The sequence below is a fragment of the Tachypleus tridentatus genome, chromosome 9, assembly GCF_004210375.1.
Source record: "Tachypleus tridentatus isolate NWPU-2018 chromosome 9, ASM421037v1, whole genome shotgun sequence".
Classification (NCBI taxonomy): domain Eukaryota; kingdom Metazoa; phylum Arthropoda; class Merostomata; order Xiphosura; family Limulidae; genus Tachypleus; species Tachypleus tridentatus.
The window spans coordinates 119461616-119474452 of record NC_134833.1 but is presented as its reverse complement, the minus strand read 5'-3'; the positions used below and the strand labels follow the sequence as shown (position 1 = coordinate 119474452).

Below are 12837 nucleotides of genomic sequence, written 5' to 3'. Positions count from 1 at the left end.
CAGCCAATTAAGATTGTATGTATGCAACGAAATTCGCGTGGTTGGCTCTTTGTATCTATATATCAAACCTTGTCCAATTTGTTTGACTACACGTGCACAGATTTATTTGTGCTGTACGTGTATAGTGTGTTAAAGATGAAGTTTGCAAATGCGATGGCACTTATGTTCATGTCCTTGCACACCTGCACCACCCTCGCCTACATCCTGCTCAGGACCACAGACCCTCCAGTGTAATAAAGCCTGAGTAGGGGTCAAAAATATACGAAAGGTACGTGTACTGAATGTAGTGTTGGTGGGACAGCTTAGCTCTTCCAGTGGCGTGATATCTCTGTATACATTCGTTAAAAAAAAATAAAATAGAGCACGTGTTTCTAATGTTTTATTAACCTTAACTACAGCGGGATGGGTGGGTTTTGGGACCGGTACGTATGTGTTTATTTTACCCATGTATGTCAAAATGACCGTTTTGGTGATTTTCTTCCTAACAGCTTAGTATGTTTGTTGTCAGAAGGAAACCGAAAGTAAACCAATTTCACGTCATTTCTTGTAGAGTACGCGTGATTTGAAAGGTTAACTGTGTGTGTGAATGTGTGTAAATCTGAGTCCACGTGCCTGTTTAGATGTAGATGAATTATGCCATTTTTGATAATCTCGTTCACTTCCCTGACCTGTAACATATTTGCCCCTCACCCCCAAGTAAATAACAACAACAAAGACATCGTGATATATTACTTGAGAATTGGTATTTTAAACTTGACTATATTTTAGTATTATATCTACAATTAACGCACAGAGAAGTTTATTGTTTTTATAATTGCGTATCTGTTATTGTTTGCTTCTTCAACAATAGATTGATTTTTGGTTTATAAGTAATGTATTAAACCTCTGCGAGAAATCTTTATGACATTTCGACGGCGTATGTATGTGTTGACATAAGAATTGTGTAAATATATTATACATACACACAGACAGAAGTCCACACCGTTTTTATCAAATTTTAATAAAAATTACACTGCTTTCACAGTGTACATGTTTTGCAAGGGACTCCAGAATTTTAGCGTGTTATTTACGACTAGTAACAATGTTAGGTGTAACATTTAATTCATTAACACTTTTGTGAGAGATGAGATTATTGTTGATTGAAATCTAAAGATGTCAGTGCAACAACATTTCATAACGTTTGGACAAAACACCAGTAACGTACTTCCAAGATACAAATTTTATTTTAACCATTGTGCACAAAATATGAATGTAGTTGTATATTACAGTATGTGATAAGCACGCGTAGATTCTTAACATGCCTGTAAGCACAGTATAATAACTCCATACATATGACATTCTACTTTATTTGTTCGTTCTTTAACCAATCATTACTCTAAAAGTGTTGTATTAAGAGTCTTCTTTTTATTGTTAGAAGATGTGTGGTTGAAGAGAGGTGTTTATAGTTTCATGCATGGCCAAGCGCGTAAGGCGTGCGACTCGTAATCCGAGGGTCGCGGGTTCGCGCCCGCGTCGCGCTAAACATGCTCGCCCTCCCAGCCGTGGGGGCGTATAATGTTACGGTCAATCCCACTATTCGTTGGTAAAAGAATAGCCCAAGAGTTGGCGGTGGGTGGTGATGACTGGCTGCCTTCCCTCTAGTCTTACACTGCTAAATTAGGGACGGCTAGCACTGATAGCCCTCGAGAAGCTTTGTGCGAAATTCCAAAAACAAAAACAACAATTATAGTTCCACATCCAAGGAACGTTAAAGAATTTATCGTTTGGATACTTTCTCTTGTTTTAGCATAATTTATAAGTTTTATTTTCCGCATTTCGCATCAAAGCCCATTAGTCCTTTTATCCGTATAATAAATATTGATTTTGTTGGTAACTGGTACTTCAAGTAACGTCATTTATATCTCTGGATCGCATTTTGCGCAGCTTATGAAAATAATAAAGGCAAAATGTCCTCGTCTTTTCTGTCATAAGGCAGCTGCAATTATTTGAAGTTCAAAAATCTGTTCTGTCTGTCTGAAGTTCAGAACTATTTTCATGAATTACTTAAAAGAGAGACTGGGTATTTCGCTGAACTTGTTTTCAACCGTACATCAATTTAATAAACGTACTAGAAAAAGAGTTATTCAATTTGTGACAGTACCTTATATTTCCTTACGGTAAGAACATGGTGATCAGATATTAATCACTGTCATGATATACTTGTCTTTTTTATTTATTTATTAATAATCTGTTTTTAATTTATCCTACGTTTCAATTTCTGATCTGTTGCTATCTCCAAGAAAGTTCCGAGAAGGACTGTTTCTTAGTTGGTATCGTAGATTGGATTTAGTACTGGTTATTGTTAGAAGTTATATTTGTATTATACGGTTTTGATTTGTATTTTAATTTTGAATTTTCAAGACATTCTCAAGAAAATCTGATATGTTTTTGTTTTGAAATATTGACAGTTTAGTTTTCATGCAAAAGTTTACTTTTTGGCCACTTTTTTACGACGTGTGAAAAGTTGAAAATGTTCTGTGACTAAATTCGATCCCACGACCTGCATATTGGAATTCGAGCCCCTCATCATTAGGCCATGCTAAGTTATAAATTTAAAAGTTAAAACATCTTTTCATTGGTATGACGTATATTAATGTAAAAGGTAGATAGATATGTGTATCAAAGTCCGAAAGTTGCTGCTTTAATATATAACGTTATCTGACACCAACCCCTTTTGGACCGGAACGGCCAGGTGGTTAAGACACTCGATTCGTGCGTAATCCGAGGGTCGCAGGTTCAAATCCCCGTCACACCAAACATGCCCTTTCAGCCGTGGGGACGTTATAATGTAACGGTCAATCCCATTATTCGTTGGTAAAAGAGTAGCCCAAGAGTTGGTGATAGATAGTGACGACCAGCTGCCTTCTCTCTAGTCTTACACTACTAAATTAGGGACGACCAGCGCAGATAGCCCTCGTGTAGCTTTGTGCGAAATTCAAAACAAACCAAATCAATCTCTTGTTATTATTCAATTTATAACTTTTGAAAAATTGATAAAATGTAGATTTTGTTTTCTTTTTTACATTTTAAAGTTAGTTCCATGCTCTTCCAAGTGTTATGACTCGAAGACAATGCCATTATTTTTATGAAGCACGGCTACTGATTCGGTTTGTAATAAAACAGTACTGTTAGTCATGACCAGTGTGTAACCTCATCGGATTAGTTCGAAATGCCGTCTCCAAACTACCAAAAACATATTACGAATATTATCTTTTGTTATAGTTATTAAACAAAACTTGTTTTCCTGGTACCATGTCCTTTTTGCTATTGTACCATGAACTCCTTTTAACTCCGACATTACTCAGGAGGTCCATATCCATCGGCTTTTGAAACGTGTTTTCTGGACTGTTTAAATACAAAGATTGTGTGTCCACAACTTTGTTGTATGTAGTTCATGCGTTATTAGGGAGCCTTGTAACCAGTAGTTTAAACAAATATATCACCTTTGCATTCAATTCCACAACTTAATGCTCTGACACAATATATTTGATATAATGTTGACTATAATTGTAGATAGGGATTTGTAGTTTAAGTAAGTAGTTTATCTCCAACTTTGTTTGCTGAAGTTTTTCTACACTCAACTATGAGCAAAAGATTAATGTGCGAGTTAGCTGATACGATTTTCACTCCATACGTAATACAGGGGTTGGCTCCTTAAAACACCTATTGTATAATGTATAAAGCATTGAGTGCTTACATGTTAGCCATCTAGTATTCACTTGTTATTGGTGGGTAATTCCTGTTTGACCCTGTACTTAAGTTTGTTGTTTTAAATGAACAATGACAACGTTTATCTTTTTTGTTGTTTTTAGGTTAGGTTAAACGTAGAAGAAACAAATCGACTTTCCCCTCCGAACTTCGTAGTATCTTATCTAGTATCCTACAAAGGATTAGGCGCAATATACTAAACTTTTTTGTTGTAGATTGGCAAGAGTATTAAAATAATAATAATTGCGCACTTTGAGGTCGTGGGTGCGTTAAAAGTGTGACGGTTAAATCCCACAATTTGATTAGTGTCTCCAAATAATGTAAGGTTAGCACATGTTGTCTCCATGTACTTTTGTGTGAATATTCGAAGCAAAGCAAATCGTGAGAACCTACACAATATGGCTACTTTACCTGTAATTTGAAGAACTGCTCTATTTGTTTTTTCTCGAAGCAGGCCGACAAATGGTAGATAATAGCATCAAGTAGTCGCGCTGATGTTGAATAATAACGAAGATTAAAATATTTAAGCTTAACTCGTTGTTTAATAATAATAATAAACACATAAACAGGATAAATTTCTTCACTTTTATGTACATTTTAATTTTATTTTCGTCATCGTGTACGGATAATTTTATTTGTAATAAAATCTGTATTTTTTATTTGTATTGTATACGATCACAACGTGGGCTTTCAAAATCACTGATACGACTCCTCCAGTTTCTGCACCTTTTAATAGTGCCCACCCTTATCAGATTTCTTCCTTCTTTGTATAAACGTAGGTAAGCAGTATATGCTTTGTTAATCAAGCAGAACAGAGGGGGTTAGTATTTATTTTCTTTGCTCTCAGCAGCGAATGGCGTGACGTAGCTTTATAGGAAGAAATGTTATGGTCAGTGGTCGATGGACGGACTTTCTTCCGGTTGTGGTTTTATTGAGCATTGAACCAAACGTTGTTGAAAATGGCTCGGACTAGAGAGATACTGATAACAATTCTTCTGCAACATTTCTCACCGACGTAAGCTGTTACTGTATCAATTTGTTAGTAGTACTCGAAGTCGGCGACTGTGACATGAGGATAAGCTCAGTTGAAAAACAAACCTGTCTTGTCTCAACAAAGATAATTTACTTTTATAAATAAAATTATTTTTGTCTCTAAATACTAAAAAAACGCACGTTGAAGTCTTCCCCCCACTGAGACTCCGTCCTCAGTGGCTCAGAAGCAAATCTGAGATTATAACATACGCACACACACAGAGCTCAGATAGTCCATTAAGTAGCTTTTCAATTAATAATACAGTTGTATGCAAATACATTTACTAAACATAGTCTGATGATGAATACATTGTACATTAAAAACGCCAATTAATGAAAACAGAAGACGGGCTATATAATATACTTACTAGTTTTCTTTCTCTCATACATTCAGAAACCGGGCTATATAATATACTTACTAGTTTTCTTTCTCTCATACATTCAGAAACTGGCTATATAATATACTTACCAGTTTTCTTTCTCTCATACATTCAGAAACCGGGCTATATAATATACTTACCAGTTTTCTTTCTCTCATACATTCAGAAACCGGGCTATATAATATACTTACCAGTTTTCTTTCTCTCATACATTCAGAAACCGGGCTATATAATATACTTACTAGTTTTCTTTCTCTCATACATTCAGAAACCGGGCTATATAATATACTTACTAGTTTTCTTTCTCTCATACATTCAGAAACCGGGCTATATAATATACTTACTAGTTTTCTTTCTCTCATACATTCAGAAACCGGGCTATATAATATACTTACCAGTTTTCTTTCTCTCATACATTCAGAAACCGGGCTATATAATATACTTACCAGTTTTCTTTCTCTCACACATTCAGAAACGTAATTCATTTCTTTAACAGCATAGTAGTATAATTAATTTCTGGAACGTTGGACAGTTTTATATCCAAAATTCCAATGTTTAAAACACTATTATTTCAAATGCTATTTCTGTTTTGCTGTTTCGAAGTCGTAGTTCCCCACCCACTTCCACACATGTGCAGAAGTTTTCGTTTTCTAACATTTTGATTGGAAAAATCTATACAGTTTGAAAACGTTCTATAATAATAATAATAATAATAATAATAAAAGAGGTTCCTCTTGTATTTACGGTGTTTGTTATTACATTTTTAGATTACAGTTTCAAGGTTTCTATCATTCTTTAGTACGCTCGAGGGGTCGAGAGTAAAACTTCTGTGATTTGTGAAAGCAGTCACTAGCTATCATCGGTAACTTAATATGATGTGACATAATATTCATATTGTTTGTATTGACTGGGGCGAAAGCCTAGACATGGTACTCGAAGATCGATATATGTCAATTTCTGTTAAAGAATATCTGGTTTGGTCACGTTTTTGCTCAGTTTAGAGAAGAAACTTTCAACTGTTTGTTCTGAAACTTTAACCCGTCTGACTATTGAACTACTGTAGTTAATTTTATGTGATTGAGTGGCTCTCCTCAAGTATATTGGCAATAAATAGCTCATATTAATCTTGAGAGAAAAAAATCTTTTATTTTCTTTAAACTGTTGATATTACCAGTAATTACACTAAATGATATAGCCAACTAACACAGCAAACAGTATAGTGGTACCAGTAATTACACTAAGTGATATGGCCAACTAACACAGCAAACAGTAGTAGTGGTACCAGTAATTACATTAAGTGATATGGCCAACTAACACAGCAAACAGTAGTAGTGGTACCAGTAATTACATTAAGTGATATGGCCAACTAACACAGCAAACAGTAGTAGTGGTACCAGTAATTACATTAAGTGATATGGCCAACTAACACAGCAAACAGTAGTAGTGGTACCAGTAATTACATTAAGTGATATGGCAACTAACACAGCAAACAGTAGTAGTGGTACCAGTAATTACACTAAGTGATATGGCCAACTAACACAGCAAACAGTAGTAGTGGTACCAGTAATTACATTAAGTGATATGGCCAACTAACACAGCAAACAGTAGTAGTGGTACCAGTAATTACATTAAGTGATATGGCCAACTAACACAGCAAACAGTAGTAGTGGTACCAGTAATTACATTAAGTGATATGGCCAACTAACACAGCAAACAGTAGTAGTGGTACCAGTAATTACACTAAGTGATATGGCCAACTAACACAGCAAACAGTAGTAGTGGTACCAGTAATTACACTAAGTGATATGGCCAACTAACACAGCAAACAGTAGTAGCGGTACCAGTAATTACACTAAATGATATAGCCAACTAACACAGCAAACAGTAGTAGTGGTACTAGTAATTACACTAAATGATATAGCCGACTAACACAGCAAACAGTAGTAGTTGTACCAGTAATTACACTAAATGATATAGCCGACTAACACAGCAAACAGTAGTAGTGGTACCAGTAATTACACTGATATAGCCAACTGACACAGCAAACAGTAGTTGTGGCATCGTTTGAATCACAACATAACTTATCTTAAAAATATTATTACTCACGAGTGCGTGAAACAGATATCACAACAGTAACGTATTAAAGCAACCTTGTATGTTTGACAGTTAACGTACTCTGTTTGTAATATACTTGGACGTATATTTTATTCTGGTCGTAGTTTTAATCGCCCTCTGCACTTTGGGCCATTGGTGAGTTATAATACGTACAGGAAACGTTTTACCATTGATAAAAATAAATATACATTTTGTTCACACTGTTAAGGAAACCGTACCTATAGGTGGGAGTGGGGATTCGAACGAAAACATCACTGTTTCACTTAGCAAATGGAGGCGTATGTATAAAGTTAAAGTTGTATTGATTTTCCCCGTGCCAAATAATATCTTCATCAGTCATTGATAAGGTTGGTTTTCAGTTTGAGTTTATGCTAAGTTATTAAGATATCTTAATTTTGATGTAATTACAGACTGGTCAGTGAGATAATTTATATGCATGTGCCAGTAGAGTGTACGTTTTTTTCGTTATTTAATCACTGTGCTAAATTGTGCAACGTTTGACTAAGTGATTATTCACGTGGGTTTACTCACAACAGTCACCCAGCTGGAACAGCCTGAGGTAAGTCTATGGATTTACAACGCTGAAATTAAGGGTTCTATTCCCTTCGGTGGACACAGCAGATAGCCCAAATTCGCTTTGCTGTGATAAAACACTTTTACTCGCTACATGATTGCATAGTTGTGAATGACATTTTTCATCATTATGAAGCTGCGGTTTTTAGTTGGAATAATCCACAACATTACGCTAAATCAATCTCATTTGTGACTTTTTGTAGTAACATTTTTACCCACCAGATGAAGCCAAACCCTTATTAACAGTTTTTACCATAATCGTTACACGAACGTTGTTGTTGTTTTAACCAGTTTATCCATAACGTTTCGTTAAATTCACACCAGTTTGATCCACCCATCCACCAACACACGGAGCGCCACAGTTTCTAATGGACCTTGCACATATTTAAAATTCTGATATCTTAATCCTTCTTATCGGCGCCAGGCTTTTGCCACTTTTGCTTATACTACTGCATGTAAAGATAAAGCGAGTTAAAACATACTGAGAAGCGAAAACAAATTCCGACGAAAAAGCAAATGTACTGAAGTTCTAACGTTTCATAAATGTTCAATGTTCGAACTTTATATTAGACTAGAATACTTTTATATTCACTACTGTGAGCAGTTTCTATATTAATTTATAGAAAATCGTGTTACTTTATTACTAAACAGTGTTCTCAAATTACTAACTGTACTACTGTGGGGTTGGGTGCTGTTTAGATGGTTTTGCATCATCGTGAGGATGCGCTAAACTTCATTTATCTTAATATTGATGATTCACGTTCTTTGCATCTCATTATTTCGTTATACGAATGCCTTTTCTCGCAGAAAGTTTGCGATATAACTTCTAGTCATAGGCTTATACATATCAACATTACACTGTCGAGTGGTCTGAAGTTCGCTATAAACGAAGTATATACGTGCTAAAGTTAAACATGTTTGCCACGCTCGCATCCATAGCTGCTCGTCATTGCGTTAACAGAATACGATTAACTCGGTCTTTAAACATTGAGATAGGATCAAAAGAGATAAAAAAAAAAGTTTAAAGTACAGGTTATCCTCCGTATTCCTCGAGTAACTATGTCATAGTCGTAAGTCACTTGTTCTTTTTGTCCAGCGTACCTCAGCCGTAAACTAAGTTAAAGAAGAGTCATGTGGTGTTCAGTAGTTCAGGTTTGTTTTTGTTTTTTTATAAAAACCATAAACAAACAAAAACTGTGGACTGTCATGCGTGAGTTTTGTGACGTGGTGTCACGTAAGGGGTGTGTGTATGTGCACGTGAACTTCATAGAGTCGACAGAGCTTTAACTTCTCATGCGGGGTAGACGTCATGCAAAATGCTGTTCGTGACCAACGGTATTTCGATCACTCTTATGAGACTTGTCTGAAGCTGTGACTATGAAACTGTTTCCTAACGTTTCCATTTTCTTTCAGGCCAGGGCCAGGACAGCAGGGTAAGTGTATTTGCATTCGTATCTGGATATTATTTACCTTCCCCTTATTTCATGCAAATCTCGCTCTAAGAGCTTGGAAAGAGAAATGTGTGGGCGGTGCATGCAAATACGTGTTTAACCTGGTAATTCCTTAACGTAATTTGGTAGGTAAAATAAGTATCCTTTGAATTCCTGTGTAAGGAAAAGAAGGGAACTCCTAGGTTTTTATTTGTTTTTTTGTTGTTTTTTTTATAAACTAGCATAATAGGACTGCCTGAAATACTCTTCAAAACCTTAAAGGACTTGTTGGTGTTTTTGTATAATTTTTGTTATTGAAAAAGTCGCGAGTTAAATGCTGGAATAATGTTGAAAAGACGGTTGTCGAACTTCCTAGGAACGCTTCACGTACACTGGTGCTGAATCTTCTAAAAACTGAAACTGTGTGATCTTAAGTGGACAACATTTCGCTCTCTCTGCTTAAAAGGGCTAAGTGTCAACACCAGCTTATCAGAGTATAAATAAACACACGATATCTGCTCTATAGCTCCTATAAACAGTGTTTTTTGTTATTTTTTCGACAGTTATATATTTTATCCTGCATGTACTGTTTCCGAGTTGAAAACAATGTGTTTGACTCTTTGAAAGCGGTAACAATACCAGAATGGTACAGAATAGATTCACGAAAGCCCTAATGGGTGTAACCTAGTAAGACTGTAATTTTTATTGTTCTGAGTGGCGTTTTTCATTTGTTATTAGTTTCACTGCATTTCCAAACTGCTGGCTACTGTTAGATATGCAGTCAAAGGTTAACATCTTCATCCAGTGATTACATGTTTAATTTTATGCTGTTCGATGAAGTTCACAACACAACTGTTTATTTAATGTCTTTTGTTTGGTACAGCCTGAAATCACACATTTTCAATGTTCTATAAACCTAGGACACCCCAGCAGTAATGAGTACGTTCGACTGTAATACAGGTGGTATTTGTCTTTGGCTGTTTGTTAGAGGGTTTCTAATAATACACCAAACGTGTGGAATCTCTTAACAACTTGGTGCGTAAATAGTTTACAACGTAGTTTAAAAAGCCGGTAGAGTTAAATAACTGTGACATGTGTAATCAAATGTTAATGTTTTAACTGAGTGACTTTACAGTAAATGTGTCGTGAATAGTAACTGTTTAAATTAGATATAATGTTTGATGTTAGCGTTTTAACAGATTAACTGTTTTAAGTTAGATATAATGTTTGGTGTTAGTGTTTTAACATATTAAACTCTCACGTAGATCTGATATTGGGTATTAGTGTGTTAACCATTAACTGTTTAACATGGTTTTGTTTGTCTTTCCCACTACGTTATCCTAGTTTTCCCATTTTGTAATTGGAACATCCGGTTAATTTTGGTGTAGTTCATATTTCTCTTTTCATTATCCTAATTTCTTGTTCAGTCTCTGTGTTTTCCTTATTCTTTACTCTCCTATTCTTTGGGATTCTTGTAATAACTTGACAAAAAAAATCGACATATACTCTACTTCTTTCAGGGATCTATCGTCAGGTTTTCTCGTGTGGTTACGGAAGTTTTTACAATTTAGAAAGTTAAACATAATTTTACTACTGATAAAGGACAACAGTAGGTGTAGTGTTAACTGAACCTTGATTAAAATATAGAAGTTATTTGTCTCTCTCTAGTTTGCTCGCAACCCTGTTGTATAATACCAAAATGTACGTGAAGCAGGTAACGAGTTCATTGCCCTTTATGATAATCACCTGCAACTTTAATAGCTCAGTAGACTTCGGATGTACCTGCAAGACTGTAACAGTGATTCGAGGCTTAGCTACAGAAAGATAAACTGGTCATTTATACTTCCAGAACAAATTAGAACAGCGTTATTGAAGAAAAGTGAATCATTATGACCTCCTGTTTGGACAATAAAGACATAGACTTGAAACTTTACGACTGTAAAATTGCCTGAAAATGTACATCTGTGACGTTATTTTTTTCCTGCTGAAATGACGTCACTTTCTATGTCAATTATCACTATACGAGGAAAGTTTTTCTTGGGTCAATTGTAAAAAGTGGCTGCGTAAAAAATTGCAAAAAGCAGTTGGACGTGTTTGTATCGTAAATTTTGTTTGTACATAGTGTTTTGGTGCAGAAGGTATGAGCTAAACTGTATTTGTGAATAAATGTAACGTTCGTAATTAAAGAAATCCATTGCTTAATTAGGTATTGCTTTCTGTATCGTAAATAGATGACGTTTATATTAAAGCTCAATAATAATGAAGGGGTTACGCCAGATGGCACTACATATACGTGTATTTCTTTAAAGATACATATAGAAAGCAATAGAGGAAAAGTAATGTTGGTAGTAACAAGAGACTAGAATCTGAAGAAGTAAAAAATTAATAATTTGAATTTTAAATAACTCGGTTACGGCCCAGCATTTTGCATTGTATAATTTACAGAATATTTTATTTGAAACAATAATTTGTTCATTGCAATGTGCGAGTTGTTTCTTCATGTCGCTCGTTATTGTCAGTTCAGATTTATCGAGTGTGTGTGTTCATGTTTTTTCTATTTGTCTATAATTGGGTTCGCGTTCTCTTTTCTTCTTTCCCTCCGTTGTGCTTTGTTATCCTTACAACGCCTGCATGTTTTCACGGAAGGTCTAGTTTCATTATCCCGTTTTTTATTGCACATTTCTTTGTTGTACATTTTCAGATTGTGTGTGAGCAGATGTTTTCTTTGTTCTTTCTTTTAAATTGACTATCCTTTTAAACATCTGGCTTCATGACCGAGGAAATAATCTTCTAACTTGATTAGTTTGGTTTGTTTTGTTTTGAATTTCGCGCAAAGCTATACGAGGGCTATCTGCGCTAGCCGTCCCTAATTTAGCAGTGTAAGACTAGAGGAAAGGCAGCTAGTCATCATCACCCACCGCCAACTCTTGGGTTACTCTTTTACCAACGAATAGTGGGATTGACCGTCACATTATAACGCCCCCACGGCTGAAAAGGCGAGCATGTTTGGTGTGCCAACTTGATTAGAGCTATGATTTCTCAGTATGGATACACATATCTGCTTCTAATAATAACACCCTCAAAATATTTGTATCAGAACATAAGACAATTTAAAATCCGAAGTGAGAAATCGCAGCTCCAACTTGATTAAAGCTATGTTTGAGAGGCAAGGCATGGCCAGATGGTTCTGGCGCTCGACTCGTAATCCGAGGGTCGCGGGTTCGAATCTTCGTAACACCAAATATGCTTGTACCTTTCAGCCGTAGGGGCATTATAATGTTACAGTCAACCCCACTATTCGTGAGTAAAAGAGCAACCCAAGCATTGGCAGTGAGGGGGGTAATTAACTGCCTTTCCTCTAGTCTTATACTGCTAGATTTAGTACGCTTAGCGCAGATAGCCATTGTGTAGTTTTGCGCAAAGTTCGTAAAAACAAAACAAACATGTTTATGAATATAATGCGTTGAACTTGCAAAGCTAAATTGCTAATTATTTATATTTTCTTGGTAAAAGAGCTTTCAACATCTAATATTATGAATTAATGACTAAAAAACATGGGT

General features: G+C 35.6%; 1 protein-coding gene across 4 annotated transcripts in view; it reads left to right on the top strand.

Annotated features, from left to right (window-relative positions):
* LOC143226193 (MOB kinase activator 2-like) overlaps positions 1-12837 on the top strand; it is a 140473-nt gene that overhangs the window by 95726 nt on the left and 31910 nt on the right. Inside the window, exon 1 of one of the 4 annotated variants that reach the window (XM_076456839.1) lies at positions 9126-9280. The exons of the other annotated variants lie outside the window; for them this stretch is intronic. Coding sequence (XP_076312954.1) covers positions 9225-9280 — 56 coding nt within the window. The 5' untranslated portion in view covers positions 9126-9224. Of the gene's footprint in view, positions 1-9125; positions 9281-12837 lie in introns of those variants that run through there. 4 annotated transcript variants of the gene reach the window in all.